The 21061-nt window shown below is 35.1% G+C and overlaps 1 protein-coding gene across 1 annotated transcript; it reads right to left on the reverse strand.

Moving 5' to 3' along the window:
* Positions 1-6942: 6942 nt before the first annotated feature.
* adora2aa (adenosine A2a receptor a) lies at positions 6943-21019 on the reverse strand. The gene is made up of 3 exons (XM_051117007.1): positions 20387-21019; positions 14614-15304; positions 6943-8149 (listed from the first exon to the last, which is right to left on the reverse strand). The coding sequence occupies exons 2-3, from the start codon at positions 14946-14948 to the stop codon at positions 7156-7158; spliced, it is 1329 nt and encodes a 442-aa protein (XP_050972964.1). The 5' UTR covers positions 14949-15304; positions 20387-21019; the 3' UTR covers positions 6943-7155.
* Between the last annotated feature and the right edge of the window lie 42 nt (positions 21020-21061).

Genomic DNA, 21061 nt, shown 5'->3' on the forward strand with positions numbered 1-21061 from the left:
TGAAGGATCATGTGACACTGAAGACTGGAGTAATGATGTAATTGCATCACCAGAATAAAGCACATTTTAAAATACATTCAAATAGAAAAATTATTTAAAAAATTTAATTATTATATTTCACAATATTACTGTTTTAATGTATTTTGATTAAATAAAGAATAATAAAAAAAAACATAAAAAAAAAATCTTGACCAATTAAATAAATAAATAACCCAATTTTGTCATAAAATGTATTAGTTTATCTATTTATTTTTTTCAATGAATTCAAATATATGTTTAGTCATCTTGTGGCCCACTTATTTGGGAGCTGAGGAGCCCTAGTGGGCCCCAGGTTGAGATCCGCTGTTTTATAGCACCATTGCTGATACGCGATCCTGTATAACAAGTGATGAAACACAGACAGCAACTCCATGACAACATAGGCTTGAGCAGTCATAAGCTCAGATTCCTGTTATACTCAACATTGCTTTCAAGGAAAAAAAATGCTATCAGTGTGTAAACATCATCAGCTTCATCAACAGGTATTTTCCACAAATTTAGATGTCATATGACGCCCTCTACGACCTTTATTTCAAAGATTAGACCAATCAGGCTGTTTGCTTACCTCAATAAAACCTAGATGTGTGCCAAAGGTTACCATGTTTTATATAAACATTCTGTGTACACTACTGGTTACACTACAAAAGCTTGGAATAAACACAGTGTCTCCCACGCTCACCAAGGCAGCATTTATTTTTTACAAAATAGTAAAAACAGTAATATTGTGTTGTAATTGAAAATAACTGTTTACTTATAAAGTTAAAACAAATAAATATGTGGGAAAATTATTATTTTCAACTCTCATTCTGACCCTCTGTCTAAAATGACCTGTTTTAAGAGGCTGGTCCTTTTTTAAGGCTTGTCAGGAATTGGCCACTGTTATGATTTGCTAACGTCATTGTATAGGAAACAGTATCAAAGCCCCCTTGCTGAATTTGATGAAAAAATGGTAATTTCTAGACAAAGTATTTTTAAATCATTTACTTACAGTTTGTGATGCAGCTGCACTCAGATCTAGTTCCGCTTCATCTTTCAACAACTGTTTCTTTGAACTCTCTATGACACTGTGCATCGTTTACAAAACAAAATAATTCAATCAATCCTCAGACACGATATGGGATGCCATTAAAAAGAAACTATACACTTGTTCTTAGGCTGGGATCCTTCTCATATCTGTACAAAGATGCAAACAAGCTGTTTAAACCAAACGCGTCAAAGCAAATGTTTTTTTTTCACTCCATTTGTCCTACTGACAACAGATTCTCACCAGTGGGCAGAACCTATGGTGAGAAGATGACTGTTCATCGATGTGGTCTGGTGGCAGTTTATGCAAATGTTTGTGGGTGACGTCACCTTGCACCTCAGGAGATTTGGAGTTTGATTAAATAAATCCTTTGTTTATAATGAGGAGGATGTTTTAAGCTATGAAACATGCAGAATGTTTTAATGGTACAAAGACCTCTTATATGCCAACAGATCCAGGCAAATTTGACTTCTCATGTCATGACTTTAAATAATGTAGCCTAATTTTTTCCCGTGATGTATAAATGGTTATTGCAGCTGGAATACTGTATATCTGAGGTACAAATTGGTATTGTTGATAAGATGATCCGTGATCAGACATGGAGCCGAGCCCAGAAGTCATAATCAGAGTTCATTAGGAAGATGGGTGTGAATTAGGGCTGGGCGATATGGGCAAAGAAACTATCACAATTTTTTTTCATTTCAGTCGAAAACGATAATTATCGCAATAAATGTCAAATCTTTATTTCTTTCAAGTTTAAAGTCAGATTTTTGATCCAAAGTGAAAGTTGTAGAAACCAGACCATTCATTTTCCTTAACAAAATAAATATCTAAATAAAAAAATTAATTTCTGCATGTTATAATGAGTTATATTGTTTCAAATCAAGAAACAGGTTTGGGTTGTCTGATAATGATAATAATAATAATAATAATAATAATAATAATAATAATAATAATAATAACATCACTTTTTTGTCTCTTAGAAATGCACATTTGATAGTAGCTTGAGGATGCAGAGGTAAGGTTTTGTTAATTATCAATCAGTAACATCTGTACAAATTGTAGCAACCTCAGTTTTATATGTTTACATTTATTCTGACCCAGTTTTTTTTTTTTTTAATTAAGCATTGGTCACCCACAGTAGAAAGCATACATTTTAAATCATGATAAACACAGGTAAAACCACACATAATGGTACCTCAATACCATGGTAAAAATATAACTACATGGTTTTATAGCTAGCCTATTTGTATGAAAAACAATAGTCTAAAAACATTCAGTATAAGTGCACACATGCTATAGCTTAATCACAAATACATACATACTATAATTATATACCATTACTCCTGTAATAAAATTTAATGTGAATATCCCACATTGCTGCAACAATACCATGGTGCAGTGAATGTTACTACAGTAAATCCATGGTAAATGATGACGATGTGTAGATTGAAAGCCTTCTGACTGTTGCACACAGCTTTAAACTGGTTTGAATCCCAGAGTCATTCTTTTGTGTCAACACACAAAGAGCTTTTGTTTTGAATAACTCGAACTGGATTACTGTAAAACTTTTTTTGTGTAAAAATCCGTTGCCTCAGGAGCTTTTCAGCCGTTTTTGAGCGTGTAATGCAGATTCAGATCAAATCAAATCTGTAAAACAGTAAATCTGCCTGCAAACGATTCCTTCTGAATCAAGTGTGTTTTAAGTAAAGCTATACACCTATCTAGATTTGTATATCTGTTGTATATATATCAGCTCGTTCCAGAAGAATGATAATGCTACCCTAAAATACTCCAGAAATCTCTTGAGATGCACTAGTGCACCCTTTAACCTGGAATCTTTTGGGACTTTGGGAACAGGCTGGGAAAGATACAATGTTAGGATTCATAAGACCCTTCAGCGTGTGATCGAGCACAGCGGCCCAGAAGAAGGACTCTCCCGGGATGAACACTTCATATGTCTCCATGTCTGGAGACTCTGTCTTTGGACGGAAAGTCGCAAATCATTTTGTAGCCTGCACTTACGCTATATCACACTTGACTGAGTTGTTTACTGATAGATGTAGATTAAATATTTAAACAATGTTATGAGCAATAGCAACCGTTCAATAAACATTAAATTAATTTCGAGTTACTTACAGAGTATTGCCAGTTTCTTCGTCTGTTCTTCGTAAACATAAACAAAAATAGCTTCAAACCCTGGTGAAATCCAGCATATGCTGGTAGGTAGGTTTTGATGCTGGTTTAAGCTGGTCCTTTGCTGGTTTAGGCTGGTCATGTTGCTGGTCAAGGACCAGCATAAACCAGCAAAGGACCAGCATAAACCAGCTAAGGATCAGCATAAACCACCAAAGGACCAGCTTAAACCAGCATCCCAGCATGAAAACATACCTACCAGCATACGCTGTTTTTTTTCACCAGGGAATACATCCACAACATGGCGCGTCACAACAGCGGCGTTTTGTCCCTGAATGAATCAGTGTTTGCAAATGAATCGTTTGAGTAAATGATTAATTGACTCACTCACGAAGAGTCACTTTTTAAAATAGTTAAGCAATATTATCAGCAATAGCGCTTAATGTATGACTGACCAGAATTAACTTTTGCAACTAACAGTTTAACAAGAAAGAAAGAAAGTTTATATAAAGAGTTCTGTTATAGCTCAGTTATATAGTCTGGTTGCTGCTGGTATTCCCCCATGACAATACTTAAGTGTGAGAAATTATGATTAGGCCATAATAAGATATTACAGTAGTATCTTCATTTATAACACAAACTCTGTTAACTACATTATTTCTACAGACCTCACATAATCAGGGGTCTGTATGTGCTCAAACAGGTTATTTGACAACAGCCCTTCGTGTGTGCTGAGTAATGGCAATTTATTTATGCGGTAGAGAAAAATGTGTCCACGTTGCTGTTCCTGTGGCCCGGGACCTGATTTCATACAGATGTACACTATGACAAAGCAGAGGGAACTGGCACAAAACTCAAGCAATGGTTTGACGTGAAATCACATGCTTCATGAACATTGCCAGAACATTACAATATCTTCTTGTTGCAAAAGAGTGATGTTTAATTTAGATAATACACTTTCCATAAATACGAACAAAATAAGGCAGCAAAAGTAATTTTAGTTTAAACAAATGGTCGGTGAAATGAGGTGCTTAACCTTCAGGAAATGTTGATTGTCAGACTCATGCAATTTTATGTTCGTTTTATGAGATTTGCAAATTTTGGAACCCTTTGTCTAAACACAGTTATTATGAAAAGTTGCTATCAATAAGGCCAAAATAACAACTTTAAGTGAACAGGCGTTCATTGTGTTTCAAATGAACTACTTTTACGCTAGGCTATATTTATATGAGATTTATAATCTAATAGTTTTCACAACAAAAAAAATGAGATGTGTGCCTTTCAGACAATTAAAACAAAAATAACAGGCCTCAAAAATGCATCCTATTTGTGGAAAGTGCCTCATAGAAGACCATACAAGTTACTGCTTGAAATCTTTTGCAGAGCCACACGTAGCAAAAATACACAGAGTGAGTTGGAATGCATATGCTAGCTTTATGAAATCCAGTCTTGAGAAGTTCACTTCCAGAACAAAAACTGAATTTACTCACCCCCTTGTCATCCAAGATGTTCAGGTCTTTCCTTCTTCAGTCGTAAAGAAATTATGTTTCTTGAGGAAAACATTTCAGAAATTATCTCCATATAGCGGACTTCAATGGTGCCCCTAAGTTTGAACTTCCAAAATGCAGTTTGAATGCAGCTTTAAGGGGCTCTAAATGATCCCAGCCAAGAAAAAAGGGTTTTATCTAGCAAAACGAGCGTCTGTGTTTAAACAAATTGACAATTAATATACTTTTTAACTTTAAATGCTCATCTTGTCTATTCTCCCTGGTGAAAAAAACAGCATATACTGGTAGGTATGTTTTGATGCTGGTTTAAGCTGGTCCTTTGCTGGTTCATGTTGGTCCTTGACCAGCAACATGACCAGCTTAAACCAGCATCAAAACATACCTACCAGCATATGGTGGTTTTTTCACCAGGGCTCTGCGATGCGCATACATAGTTTGTGTAATTCTGGTCAATACAGTATAGGGTATTGTAAACACCGGGGGCGGTACTTCTGCAGCGACGTAGGATGATTTTGAAGTTGGAGAAGGAAATGAGACGGGAGTCATTCAACATACCCTAACTGTATTGACCCGGATTACACAGAGTATGCATGCGCATCGCAGAGAATAGACAAGATGAGGGTTTGAGGTTAAAACATAAATTGTCAATTTGTTTAGAAAATGACAGATGGTTCCACTAGATAAGACCCTTTTTCTCAGCTGGGATCATTTAGAGCCCTTTAAAGCTGCATTTAACATGCATTTTGGAGGTTCAAACTTGCGGGCACCATTGAAGTCCACTTTATGGAGATAATTCCTGAGATATTTTCCTCAAAAAACATAATTTCTTATTGACTGAAGAAAGAAAGACATGAACATCTTGGATGACAAGGGGCTGAGTAAAATATTTGTACATTTTTTAGTATAAATTAGTCATAAATATCTTACATAATACACACTACTCTAAATTTAATAAATTAATGTTTAACTTATGGACTATTCCTTAACCCCAACTCAATACAGTACCAGTCAAAAGTTTTTGAATGTTTTTAAAAAAGTATTTTCTGCTCACCAAGCCTGCATTTATTTGATCCAGTACAGCAAAAGCAGAAATATTGTGAAATATTTTTACTATTTAAAGTAACTGCTTTCTATTTGAATATATTTTAAAATGTAATTTATTCCTGTGATCAAAGTTTAATTTTCAGCATCGTTACTCCAGTCTTCAATGTCACACAATCCTAATATGCTGATTTGCTGTTAAAGAAACATTTATTATTATTATTATCAATATCTAAAACAACCGAGTACATTTTTTTCAGGATTCATTGATGAATAGAAAAATCAACATTTATCTGAAATAAAAAGCTTTTGTAACATTATACCTTTCAAAAGCTTGGAGTCTGTATAATTTTTATTTTTTTAAATATAGAAATTAATACTTTTATTTAGCAAGCATGCTTTAAATTGATCAAAAGTGACAATAGAGACATTTATAATGTTACAAAATATTTTTATTTCTGATAAATACGGTTCTTCTGAACTTTCTATTCATCAAAGAAAAAACTTGAAAAAGTTCTACTCAGCTGTTTTCAACATAATAATACAGTTTTTTGAGTAGCAAATCAGAATATTAGAATGATTTCTGAAGGATCATGTGACTGGAGTAATGATGCTGATGAAATCACAGGAATAAATACAATTTTAAAATACATTAAAAAAAAACAAAAAAAAACCAAAAAAGAGTTATTTTAAATAGTAAAAAATATTCCAAAATTGTACTGTTTTTGCTGTACTTTGGATCAAATAAATGCAAACTTAGTGAGCAGAAGAGACTTATTTAAAAACATCAAAAATCTTACTGTTCAAAAACTTTTGAATAGTAGTGTAAATAAATATACTGTAAAATCAATGTTTCAATATATATGTTATAATGTTGTCTGGAAAAAAAATTAATAAATAATGGACAGTTAGTGGGACTGCATGACAGAAATAAAATAGTTTTTAATTTTGTATTGTAAAATTGTATTAAATTTGGTTAAGAGAACTATCTCTAATCAGTTTTACTGTTCTAAATTTCTGGGAATAAACATGAATAATTACTCTAATTAATGAATTAATCAATTTATTTATTTTGTATTTTAAAAAAAAATCAAATTCAAATTCCAACTCATGAACTGAAAAGTTCATGTTATTTAGAATTTACACTTTTTACAATCTTAAGATTAAAAAAAACCCATATAAAAGAACCCGAACTCATTTTTGTTGCTCTTTAATATGTTTACATTATCATTATAGTCATTACAATATCAAACTGTACACACTCAGTTCTGAGCTGCTACAGGTCCACATCAACATCAAGTCCTTAAAGAAGCAAAAATATGTCTTTCGTATGTCATATTTGAGCCCATCATTCTTTCGAAGCAGCAAATAAATAATTAGAATCCATCATTCAGAGTGTATAATTTATCAGGAAACCTCTGTGAGTTCAACACAGTGGGCTGTTTGCAGGTACAGAGCTGATTTAACGTGAAGCGGCGAGGACGCATCCTTCCCATCCGTAATGTCAAAAACGGCATGTTTCCTACATGCAACGCCCTCATTATTCACAGTGAGCGGCGACTCTGGATGCCTCGATCCCAAATGTCTGTGCGAATTAGTGAGTTCCATAGGCTGGTTGTCTAATACGGAGCTTTCCATAGTAACAGGTCTGTGTGAGAGACCAGGTTCGGCACTTTCACAGCTGCTGGTGGTGCTGCTCTGCTCGGTGTAGAGGTCTCGCACCAGGCCGTTGACTTTAATCCGAAGCGAATCTGCCACACTGGTTCGGGCTGAGGTACGGGTGCTCCCGTTGCAAGAAAGAGGCTCTCGTCGGCCCAAGATGTGATAGCGTACGATCTTCCGAAAGGTGTGTCTGAACTCTCGTATGCGGTAGGCGTAAATGAACGGGTTTACGACTGAGTTTGCGTGCGAGAGAATGATAGCCAGGTACATGATCAAAGCCGGCGGCCGTTCACACAGCGGACAAAACAGAGTAAAACAGTTAATGATGTGTAGGGGCAACCAGCAAACCGCGAACAGGCCGACGATGATCGCTAGAGATTTTGCAGCATGGACTTCTTTCTGCAGGGTGGACCGAGACTTGAGCTCGCACGGCACGGCTTTGGACTCAATGCATTTGAGTTGGTGGCGCGCGGCCATGAAGATCCGCAGGTAAATGGCCAGCATGAGGAGCAAAGGCACCAGCACGCAGGCGAAGAAGTTGAAGTAGACCATGTAGTCCATGACCACCACCTGCTCGAATAAACACTCCATCATGCCGGGCGGGCAGGTGCTGTTGAGGGTCTCTTTTGAGCGGGCTTTGTGCCAGCCTAGCATGGGCGTTAGACCGATGATGACCGACAGAACCCAGCAGAACGCTATGATGCCTCTGGCACGCTGCCCGGTTACTAGGCTGTTGTATCTGGAAGAGAGAGAGAGAGAGAAAATTATGTTTTTCAAAATCCCCAGCCGTAAGTGTTTGTTCCAGTTTGTCTAGACTGCACAGCTAAAAGGTCCAAAGTACTAACAAAAGTAAGCAAATGACAGCATGGCTGTAAAGCAGGACTTCTCTTTAAAACTGCGCTCACGTCATGCTGCAATTATGCAATTATGAGTTTCCATTAAGTAATATCCTTTTGCGTCTGTCAAACTGTATCTCCTAATTGGGAGCTTTTCTTCCAGCTGCGATGTTATTTAATGTAATTGTGACTAGCTCTTATAATTGTGATTTTATATTTCACAACTGTGTTTTTATTTCTTGTAATTGTGACTAGTTCTCATAATTTTGACTCTTTAATATCTCACAATTATGACTTTATACTTTAATCTCAACTGCAACGCTATATGTGACCCTGGACCACAAAACCAGTCATAAGGGTCAATTTTTTGAAACTGAGATTTATACATCTCTGAATAAATAAGCTTTCAATTGATGTATTGTTTGTTAGGATAGGACAATATTTGGCCGAGATACAACTATTTGAATATATGGAATCTGAGGGTTCAAAAAAATCAAAATATTGAGAAAATCACCTTTAAAGTTGTCCAAATGAAGTTCTTAGCAATGCATATTACTAATCATAAATTAAGTTTTAATATATTTACAGTAGGAATTTTACTAAATATCTTCATGGAACATGATCTTTACTTAATTTCCTAATGATTTTTGTCATAAAACAAAAATCTATAATTTTGACCCATACAGTGTATTTTTGGCTATTGCTACAAATAAACCCCAGCGACTTAAGACTGCTTTTGTGGTCCAGGGTCACATATATCTCACAAAGTAACTATTTCTATATTTTGACTTTATATCACCCAGTTGCAATTTTATTTATTGTAATTGTGAATGGTTCTCACAATTCTGTCTTAAAGGGATCATGACATGAGAAATTAAATTTGCCTTTTGGCATCAAACAGGTTTTTATACTATTAAAACATCCTTTATGATATAAACATCATCATTATATACAAAGCATTTTTTAATTAAGCTCCAAAAATGGCTCGTTTGGATCTGAGGTGCAAGATGACGTCACCTGGATGCAAACATTTGCATAAACACTGCTTCCAGAGCAAGACATCGACAAATAGTCATGTTCTCACCATAGGCTCCGCCTACTGGCCTTCAGTCGCTTAATGGCTTGACACTTGATTACGCTAAATGAGATTCCTATGCAGCGATATTAGCCAATCATAACAGGACACGCCTTTAAAGAAGTCCACTTCCAGAACAACAATTCACATATAATGTACTCACCCCCTTGTCATCCAGGATGTTCATGTCTTTCTTTTTTTAGTTGTAAAGAAATTATGTTTTTTGTGGAAAACATTTCAGCATTTTTCTTCATATAACGGACTGATATGGTGCCCCGATTTTGATCTTCCAAAATGCAGTTTAAATGCGGCTTCAAATGATCCCAAATGCGGTTGTAAAGTATCCCAGCCGAGGAAGAAGGGTCTTATCTAGCGAAACGATCGGTTATTTTCATAAAAATAATACAATTTAAATACTTTTTATTCTCAAATGCTTGTCTTGCCTTACAGTCCTTGAACTCTGTGTACTCTGGCTCAAGACAGGATATGTTGAAAAACTCTGACCATATTTTCTCGGTCAACTTCAAAAATCATTTCAAAATCATCCTACATCATTGCAGAAGTTCCGACCGAGTCTTTGCAAAGTGAACATGCAAAAAAGATCAAACACCCTTACCAAAAAAGTAAAAACAGCGATACAGGACGATTTCGAAGTTGAGGGAGAACATGAGATGGGAGTTTTTTTCGACATACCCTAACTGTCACGAACCAGAACAAAAACAGTCCAAGCAGAGTAAGACAAGACAAGCGTTTGGCATTAAAAAAGTATATAAATTGTATAATCTGTATTAAAATAACCGATCGTTATGCTAGTTAAGACCCTTCTTCCTCAGCTGGGATCGTTTACAACCGCATTTGGGATCGTTTGAAGCTGCATTTAAACTGCTCTTTGGAAGTTCAAAATCGGGGCACCATATCAGTCCATTATATGGAGAAAAAATGCTGAAATGTTTTCCACAAAAAACATAATTTCTTTACGACTGAAGAAAGAAAGACATGAACATCGTGGATGACAAGGGGGTGAGTAAATTATTTGTAAATTGTTGTTCTGGAAGTGGACTTCCCCTTTAAGAAACCGGTCATTTCTGACAGAGGGTCAGAATGAGGGTTGAAAATAATGCAAAAAATTGTATTGACATTATTAAACCTTAAGGAACATATTAAAATAATAATAAAAAAAATAAAATCCATGTCATGACCCCTTTAATATCTTACAATTTTCTCATAAATTGTGACTAGCTTTCACAATTCTTCCAGTTATGATTTTATATCTATCTCACAATTGCATCTAGCTTTCATAATTGTGACTTTATATTGCAAAATTAACTGTGACTTCATATCATATAATGTAACAAATGTATTTCATAATTCATAACATTATCTCAGTTACATTTTAATTTTTTACTCTAGTCTAAAACTGGGGTCCATCTACTTGTTGGCATGTAAAAAAGAAGTACGTACACTAATGGTTTTTCTTTCTTTCTTAAATACATTTTCATCATAGACAACCCTCTACAATGTGAGTAAATCACTCACATATGTGACAAAATCTTCACTCTGGGTGACTAAATGATGTCTAACATTAGCCACATGTGACCCTGGACCACAAAACCAGTCTTAAGTCACTGGGGTTTATTTGTAGCAGTAACCAAAAATACATTGTATGGGTCAAAATTACTGATTTTTCTTTTATGGCAAAATCATTAGGAAATTAAGTAAAGATCATGTTCCATGAAGATATTTTATAAAATTCCTACTGTAAATGTATGAAAACTTAATTTTTAATTAGTAATATACATTGTTAAGAACATTATTTGAAGAACTTTGAAGGTGATTTTCTCAATATTTACATTTTTTTGCACCCTCAGATTCCTGATTTTTAAATCTCAGCCAAATATTGTCCTATCCTAACAAACTATATATCAATAAAAAGCTTATTTATTCAGCTTTCATATGATGTATAAATAAATTTTGAAAAACTACTGGTTTTGTGATCCAGGGTCACATATTGGTTATTAAATCCTTAGATTTTACTCGTCGGTGTGCAAGTTGGAGGCTAAGAATAAGTTTAGTATAGTAAGTTAAGATATCCAACTTATCCAAGATACTGCTGGTTTCTCCGGTAGTGGGCGGAGCTAATGCACAAACCGCAATCTCATTGGCTTGTGCTCACCTATTATCATCCATTCTGATTTCAGCAAATCAGTTTGAGTAAACACTGACAACGTGATTAATATTCATGAACCCTCATTAATCTTTGCATTTTATATTGTTCTTAGTAGTCGATTTTAATGTATTATTATTACCTTATCAATATTATTATTTTTATCACCTTTTTTTACAGAAATACTGAATGACCAACAATATCTTAAGCACCAGTTCAAAGTTCAGTTAAAATGGCAAATATCCATTTATACAAAGTAACCAAGTTTTAATTCTAATAACTAACATTCTATCATTAAATAATACTTAATTATCATAATATCATATTATAAGGCTTGACTGACTGATGTTAAGAAAGTACTTTTAGATAATTATATAATAATACTCTGGCAAGTAAATGTAAAAAAATCCTAGCCAATGGCGATTCTATTGCCAAGGTGTGAGGTGTGTGTAGAGGGTTGATAGAAATTATAACTATAATAACTCAAACTAAAATCTCGTAATTATGGTAATTCTGTAACAACGTGAACATTAGAACAACCCTGATGCAACCACAGTGCTAATGATCCTAGCATCCATTCACAGTATTTCCAGCGAATTCTCCCATTGGAGCAATTAGGATGAAAGAATGTGCTCAGAAATGTCAGTGTTTGGAACAGAAATCTATTTTGAGAGTGTCTTTTTGGGCCAGTGTGGGAGAACAGCTGAGTTCCTTGGCCTCTATTTGTCTCATTCTCCAGATGTGGAAGTTCAGTGAGCCACACAGAGAAAACATCCCCATCCCCCACCCAAAACCTGCTGACAGGACGTGGACGCACACGCAGTCTATCACACATCCATTGAAACTAGCAGAACTGACCGTTCCAAGGCACAAGAGATACTATTACCTCAACCTCCATTAGCATGTTAGCTGCTCATTCTGAAGAGTGCTAATAGGCTCATTATGAAGTGTAAAGAGTTTATGGGAAGAAACTGGCGTCTGATAAAAGACTTATGACTGACAAAAAACAGAAGTGGATACTTGCTGAGGAAATCTGTGCAAACTATTAGCAAAAACATTCCAGAGTAAATCAGATTTATGTGAGGTTATGCTCAAAAACAGACTCAGAATCAGGGGTTTAGACTTTGCTGTGTTCTTAAATCATATTCACCCCAAAACAGCCAAGAATCTTACTTGGACATACTGTGTTAAAAAAAAGCCCTGTTTAAAGCATGGTTTGTCCTGACAAACGGGAACAGTTCCATGCGTGGTTAATTCCTGAAAAGGCCATCTTAAACCAGCATGAATCTCTGGGCTGGTTTCCTTGCTTGAAAAACAAAAAACATCCTAAGGTAGCCTGACTGGTTTTCCAGCCTGGTCTTCTGCCTGGTTTTAGGGTGGTTTTGGTCATTTTTCAGCTAGACTGTCTGAAGACCTGAACACTTAAACCAGAATGAATCAATATACAGGTCCAAGCTGGTTTCCTTGCTGAATAAAAAAAAAAACACCTTAAGCCAACGTAAGATATTTTTCTGGTTTCCCAGCCTGGTCTTTTGTCTGGTTTTAGAAGGGTTTTGGTCATTTTTCAGATAGACTATCTGAAGACCTGAACACTTAAACCAGAATAAATCAATATACAGGTCCAAGCTAGTTTCCTTGCTGAAAAAAAATAAATCGATATACTGATCCAGACTGTTTTTTTTGTTTACTCTGACAAAACAAAACAAAACAACACAACAACAAAAACACCTTAAGCCAGCCTAACTTAATTTCCCTAGACCTTACTGGTCTTAGGTGTTTTGGGGTTTTTTTTTAGTCTGGTTTGGTTTGATTTTGGTCATTTTTCAGCTAGACCATCAGAAGACCTGAACACTTAAACCAGAATTAACCAATATACCGGTCCAGGCTGGGTTCCTTGCTGAAAAAATGATCCTAAGCCAGCCTAAATTAATTTGCTGGTTTCCCAGCCTGGTCTTTTGTCTGGGTTTTGGTTATTTTATTTTTTAGCCAGACTATCTGAAGACCTGAACACTTAAACCAGAATGAATCAATACACAGGTCCAAGCAGGTTTCTTTGGTGAAAAAAACACCTTAAGCCAGCCTAAGTTAATTTGCTGCTTTCACAACCTGGTCTTTTGTCTGGTTTTAGAGAGGTTTTGGTCATTTTTCAGCTAGACCATCTGAAGACCTTGAACACTTAAACCAGAATGAATCAATATACTGATCCAGACTGATTTCCTTGCTGAAAAAAAAAAAACCTTAAGCCAGCCTAACTTAATTTGCTGGCCTTAGTGTACTGGTATTACTTAATGTACTGGTATTAGCTGGTTTCCCTAGACCTTACTGGTCTTAGCTGTTTTTTGGGGGGGGTTGTCTAATTTTAGAGGGGTCATTGGGTCATTTTGGTCATTTTTCAGCTGAAGACCTGAACACTTAAACCAGAATGAATCAATATACTGATCCAGGCTGTTTTCCTTGCTGAAAAAAAACACCTTAAGCCAGCCTAAGTTAATTTGCTGGTCTTCGCTGGTTTCCCAGCTTGGTCTTTTAGCTGGTTTTAGATGGGTTTTGGTCATTTTTCAGACAGACCATTTGAAGACCTGAACACTTAAACCACAATAAATCAATATACAGGTCCGGGCTGGTTTACTTGCTGGAAAAAAACATCTTAAGTATTTAACCATAATTTGCTGGTCTTAGCTAGTCTCCCAACCTTGTCAGGCTGGGTTTAGAGGGGTTTTGGTCACTTTTCAGCTAGGCCTGCTGAAGACCATCTTAAACCAGTAAGATTAGATTTTAAGTATGCAATTTAAGTGGGATTATGCTTGTCTAGCTGGTTTGATGTTTCAAAAAATGCTGGTCAACCAGAAAGCAGAATGCTGATTAAGCTAGTTAAGGGATTTGGTGGGGACTTTAGCATCCAAGCACATATGTTGAAAACAAGGCAGTTAAAAACAGTTTCTTTTTAAGGCAAAACCTAAATAGATATGAAACATTTGAAAAATTAGTGTAAAGAAAAATGAAATAATAAACAGATTATTTTTGTCATTTTTTTTTTGCCAACATGCCATTAAGAATCAGAGAAACAACCTCCCTAAAATTTGATTATTGTACAAAGATAATGTTCTGACACAACACCCTTCACTCACCTTAGCGGGATCTTGATAGCAATGTAGCGGTCAATGGCAATGGCCAGAAGACTAAATATGGAGCTCTGGGTCAGCACTAGGACGAAGCAGGCGATGAACAGACAACCGTAGAAATTGGCACAGAAACCGGTGCTGATCACGATGGAGAAGGGAATGGCCAGCACACCCACCGCGATGTCCGCCACAGCCAGCGAAACAACAAAGAAGTTGGTGATGCTCTGGAGGTTGCTGTTGAGGCCCACTGCCCAGCAGACCAACACGTTGCCCAAGATTGAGAGCAGGGCAATCAGCAGCTCCAGAATCATGTACAACACGTCGAAAACATCGTTCAGCATGGTGAGGTTGCTGGGGAGAAAGCACGATGCCTCGCCTCAATGTCCATAGCTGCAGCTCCGAGCAGCAGCCACCTCACGAGCCCTAGTATCAGCCTTACCAGAAGACTAATGATCAAGTGTTACTTTGTTAAATACGTTCCAGATTGTTGAATCGCCAATTAAAAATGAGGTCTCTATAAAGTATCTACAGACATTCCTCCTTAGACTTTTCAGAGAGATCTGGTATTAAATAAAATTGATGAGAATTTTAAAATCCATTATGATCCCATGTCGTGGTGTTAGATGTGATGGTCCAGTCCTCGTTCCATGTGTTGATGGCCCGTCTTTCTATAACATTTAGTATTCCACTGCATTCCCTGGAGAAAGAAGATAGGAAATTACGTCATCAACTGAGAAACAAACCTCTGAAGAGAAGGACTGGATAAAAATATAGTAAGTAGTAAGAATTTCAGACTCGTACACTGAAAAAAAAAAATGGTGTAGAAGAACATTCATTTTACAATTAATTACAAAGAAACTGTAAGTAACACATTGGCATTTTGAAGCAGAAAGACTGAAATACATACTCCAAGATTTTTTGTTTAAGTTTAAAAATTCATTTTTTTACAGTGTTTGAGAAGTGGTTCACGCTCTAATTATGATGCATTTAATCAGATGATTTATGGAAATAAGGTTGACGGTTGATCTGAGGTAAAAAAGAGATTAGTCAACCATTTTAAGAGTTATTGTTGACACTGACAACAATATGGGGTTTTAAGTAAACAATACAGAGTGCACAGAAGCAGTGCAATGTCTAACAACAGTAGAACATTGAGCTTTTCCAGATGCAAAGCCCTTTCTTGTAAACACAAATGGCAAGCTAATACTTTGAAAAACATATGAGGAAAACAAAAGGAAACTCAAAGTGGATATTCTTTATCTTAGACTTTAGATTTACCAGACACACCAGAAGTGATGGCCAGAAGCTCTTTCCTTTTGTTTTAATGTTTATGGGAAGTCATTCTGAAACCCTTAACTGAGCGTCTGAGCTATTTACCCTGGAGTGTTCCCACAATGCCGCTGAGACGCTCACTGAGGTTACCCACCTCTGGAAAACATGAGAAAACAGCTGTTTTCTCCTACTTTTTCCTACTCTCGTTACATTTGCTATTTTCAAATTTGTGTTTGCCCATTACAAATCAAAAGAATATAAATCTTTGAAACTGTAATTATTAGGCCTTTTATTATATAGAATTTTTAGTTATAATTTATATATTATATATGGCTATTGTTAGACATTTACAGGTGGTATTGAATTTTTTTTTTTTTTTTTGCTTTTTAAATTGGTGTACTCCTGTGCACAAGTCAAATATTTTGTTTATAATTATCATCATCATTATTATTATTGTTATTATTATTATTATTATTTTTTGTTTGTGGAAGAGAAAGATTTTTTACTTGATTTATTATCATCCTTATTGCATGGAAGCCTGTTTCTGAGACTGAATAAAAAAAAAAAAATTCGTTATTGCGACTTTTTATCTCACAATTCTATCTTTTTATCAAAATTGCATGATATAAACTCACAATTGCGAGAAATAAAGTCAGAATTGCAAGATAAAAGCTCGCAATTCAGACTTTATTCTCAGAATTGCAAGATAAAAACTCACAATTCTGACTATTTCTCACAATTATGAGTTTATGAGTTTTTATCTTGCAATTCTAACTTTATTTTTTGCAATTGTGAGTTTATATCATCAATTTTCTAGACTAAATATGGAGCTCTGGGTGCAAATATGATTTCTTATCTTGCAATTGACTTTTTCCTCAGAACTGTGTGATATAAACTCAGAGTTATGAGAAAGAAAGTCAGAATTGTGAGATAAAAACTCATCTCGTGAATGTGAGTTTGTAACTGGAAATTCTGACTTCACTAATTGAGTTTACATTTCACAAATAAGATTTTTTTAAAATCTTAAGATTGTGATATAAAGTTGCAATAGTGAGTTATAAAGTCAGAATTGAGATACATACTCACAGTTCTGGCTTTTTTCTCACAGTTGCATGATATAAAATCACAATTGCAAGAAATAAAGTCAGAATTGTGAGATAAAAACTTGCAATTCTGACTTTTTTTCTCAGAATTGCATGATATAAACTCACAATGACAAGAAATAGTCAGAATTGCAAGATAAAAACAGAATTCTGATTTTTTTCTCACAAATGTGAGTTTGTATCTCAAAATTGACTTTTTTTTTATCAGAACTGTGATAAAACTCTGTGATAAAACTCTGTGATAAAACTCTGTGATAAAACTCGCAATTGCGATAAAACTCGCAATTGAGTTTACATTTCACAAATAAGATTTTTTTTTCTCAGAATTGTGATATAAAGTTGCAATTGTGAGTTATAAAGTCAGAATTGAGATATAAACTCACAATTATGACTTTTTTCCTCAAAATTGCTTGATATAAAATCGAAATTGCAAGAAATAACATCAGAATTGTGAGATAAAAACTTGCAATTCTGACTTTTTTTTCAGCATTGCATGATATAAACTCACAATTGTGATTAAATACTCATAATTCTGGCTTTTTTCCTTGCAAATGCAAATTTGTATATCACAATTCTGACTTTTTTCCTTAGAATTGCATGATATAAAATCACAATTGCCAGAAATAGTCATAATTGCGAGATAAACTTTTTCTTTTTTTTCTCAGAATTGCGAGATAAAAACAGAAGTAATAGTTTGTATCTCTAAATTTTGACCTTTTTTTTTTTTTATCAGAACTGTGATATAAACTCTGAATTTTGAGTTATAAAGTCAGAATTGTGAGATATAAACTCACAATTCATATTTTTTTCTAAGTATTGCATGATATAAAACCACAATTGTGAGAAATAAAGTTGAATTTTGAGGGGAAAAAGACTTATCAGAGTTGTGGGTTCATATTTTACAGTTCTGGCTTATAAACTTGCAGTTGCATGCTCTAAAGTCAGATGTGTGAGATAAAAAGTCGCAATTACCTTGTTTTAAATTTTATATTTAGAATTTCTTCTATATTTATTGTTTGTGAACTTTTAGGAGTACATTATTATACAGATGACCTCAAAGCTGATAAATGTGGACTAAAAACCACATGGTGTCTTTAACATGCAGTAGAGTATTTGCATCACAATGTCTCCTGACATCCTGACAGTGTCAATCACAGCTTAATTTCTTAAAACAAGATTCTGCTTGGAAAAAAAGAACAAAAATGAAAAGAATGTAAATAGGTGACTGTCGTAAACGAGAATTGAAAGTGGGGGAGGTGAAAATGATTGTAGCAGAGAGGTGAGAAAACATAATAAACTAGTAGATCCTGACGCCCAGCCTCACAGCCATTGATATGGATCTGTGAGAGTTTAGGGGCTGACAATGGGACAACAGAAAAATGGGTCTCCACAACATTGGATGAACCCTTTGATCAGTTTTCCAAAGTGGTCTTCTGGTTTCAATGCTTTGTGTTTACAAGAAGACAGTGTTTAAGCTACTAGACAGATTGCGGCAACCCGGGCCAACACCAGACTCGACAGTGGACTCTTGTGGATGGATAATGGAAAAGATCATTGTCTACATCCATCATCTATCATTTGACACAGTCACAAACTATATCTGGCGCAGAATCCGGTTCATTCCTCATATTGCTGACATCCCTAAACTAAATCAAACCCAAAATATCATGGTTTGATAGCAAACCAATTCAAACACTGCAGATGAAACGCCAGGGGCGGCTCAGAACAAACAGATGTACTTCAGCTGTGTGTGAATGATGGTTTTATAGCTGTTTTACTCTCCTTTTACCTCAGCTGATTGATAGGCTCATAAAATGAAAAATGATCATAAAATGCTTCATTTTTCAGTCGAAAATCTGTTTTGATTCTTACATTCTATGATTTATTTGCTGTTACGAAGGCAAAATGTGGCTCGACAGATACAGCAAAATACATTCAATATATATATATATATATATATATAAATCAAAACACTAACCTTTAAGATATGAAAAGCTACACAATTCCCTCTGCAGTGTTCCAGCATCAGCAAGAATCGCAAAGCCCTTAAGGCATATCAGAAGTAAAAAAAAAAAGCAAAAAAATCATAAAAATAAAAGTTAAAGAGGCTCCATTTGACTGAACCACTGAAATGTTTATAAAACTACAAAGGTATCTACAAAAAATAGCTGTAAAAACACTTTGATCAGACCTACATTGTACAGAAAATCATTTATACAGATGCCCGCCGTTATGGCAAGCTTTCAAAACGTTTAACATTAATTAAATGGTATCTATAAATATGCATCAGTAGTCAAATAGTAAATAGTATTATTTTTGATTTCACTAATCAATAGCAATATTTAGCTTTTTGCTGGTAATCACTACCAACTATTCCTTTGTTACTACTAATACATTTTTGCAATTTTTGTCATTGCATTATTTGGGGAACAGTTCAGATTTCATCTATTAACTACATCAATAGATAACATTATCTATTCCAGGTTTACTAGTGGTTATTTATTGCATGCTACTACCTATTTAGCAGATCACAGTATAGTATCTAACATCTATCCCAACTGATATCAGTGACATACAAGAAATATACAATGTCTAAAATAAAAATGTTAAATATATGGTTACCTTTTAACAATATAAAGCACTGAATCAACACAAAGTTAACACATTTAAAAGGATAATATTAACACTGCATAGTGTGGACACATTTGCTGGTGTTTGACGTTAACTTTGGGGCGATTTTGCCATGTACTCAGTAAACAGTGTAATGTCTAGGTTATTTACAAATGACACTATTAACAATTGGAACGCACAGAAATGTCTTGTCTAACAGTATCTAAAAAGTACTAGTAAAACCGGAATAGATTCAAGCAACCAGTGACTAGAAATAAATTTAGGAAGTGGTATGTAAAGAACAAACACCTTATTAAATATATATTAGTCACTATTGAAAACAATACTAGCATAATGAATAGTTCCTAGCGGTGAAATTTTAAAAGATGCTCTACTACTTAAAAAAAAAAAAACGATTAACAGTAACTAGACAGTAGTTCGTTTTAAGGAATAAATGCTAACTTAGCTTGCCATACACGGCAGTTTCACTGCAGTGTATGGCACTGCTAGTTTGCGCTGAAAACGTAAATTTAATATACAATATATATCTTAGTTATACTGTATATTAATTGTCATTTTAAAGGCCATTTTTAAATGGCAGAGTCGTTCTTGTATTATTTGATTTGAGGCTAAAAAATTTTTATGTTTGTAGAACTGGACGTGCGTTTTAACTAGGCTATTAAAAACAATCTAAATATGATTCGCTCCAATATTAAAAACACACGTACAGACTCGATTCTGTCGAAAACCGACGGGCTTTAAACTTATTAGTTAGTTAGTTGTTTTCAACTTACCATCAGAGTTGACAACCTCTCGAATGACTGAATAACAAAAATAAAACAAGCAGGAAATCCCATGAACAAAGAAGAAAAGGCAACCCCTCAGAAAAATAAATAAACTCAGCCCTCAGTGGTTCGAAATTCGTTAAAGATTCCGTCTGCGCGTTCACTCGTCATTGGTGTGATTCGGAAAAGTCGAAGACGCGCGCACTCTCATATTAGTAGTGAGAGCTGACAGACTATAGGAGCACTATGAGAGCCAGCGCTTGACCAATCCAGAGCCGGGGGCCAGAATTTCCACACTGGACGAGTGTTTAGATACTGATACCGCTTCTTCCTGCGATCAAGTATCAGTGAAACAACCGAGCTGCGAGTGCCAGGTCTCTGTGGTAATTAAACTGAAAGCAAAGGCAGAATTTAGTACAAGTACAGCATTCAGATTAGCTTCTTAAATAATATATGGATGTTTTGTATTGACCATTTAACTGTCAATAACTATAATGGAAATCTTACTGTATGTTAACAATACAGTAACAGTTTCTCTGACGTTTTGCATCGTTCATCCATCACTCATAACTTTGTTTTCTTTCCTGACCAATGACCTATCTTAAGGACAGCTTGAGAGCAAGTCCCACAGTTAAACCAGACATATTTGGGTCAATCTGGGTTCCATTCACATGTGACTGTGAA

The sequence above is a fragment of the Labeo rohita genome, chromosome 8 (genome assembly GCF_022985175.1).
Source record: "Labeo rohita strain BAU-BD-2019 chromosome 8, IGBB_LRoh.1.0, whole genome shotgun sequence".
Classification (NCBI taxonomy): Eukaryota; Metazoa; Chordata; class Actinopteri; order Cypriniformes; family Cyprinidae; genus Labeo; species Labeo rohita.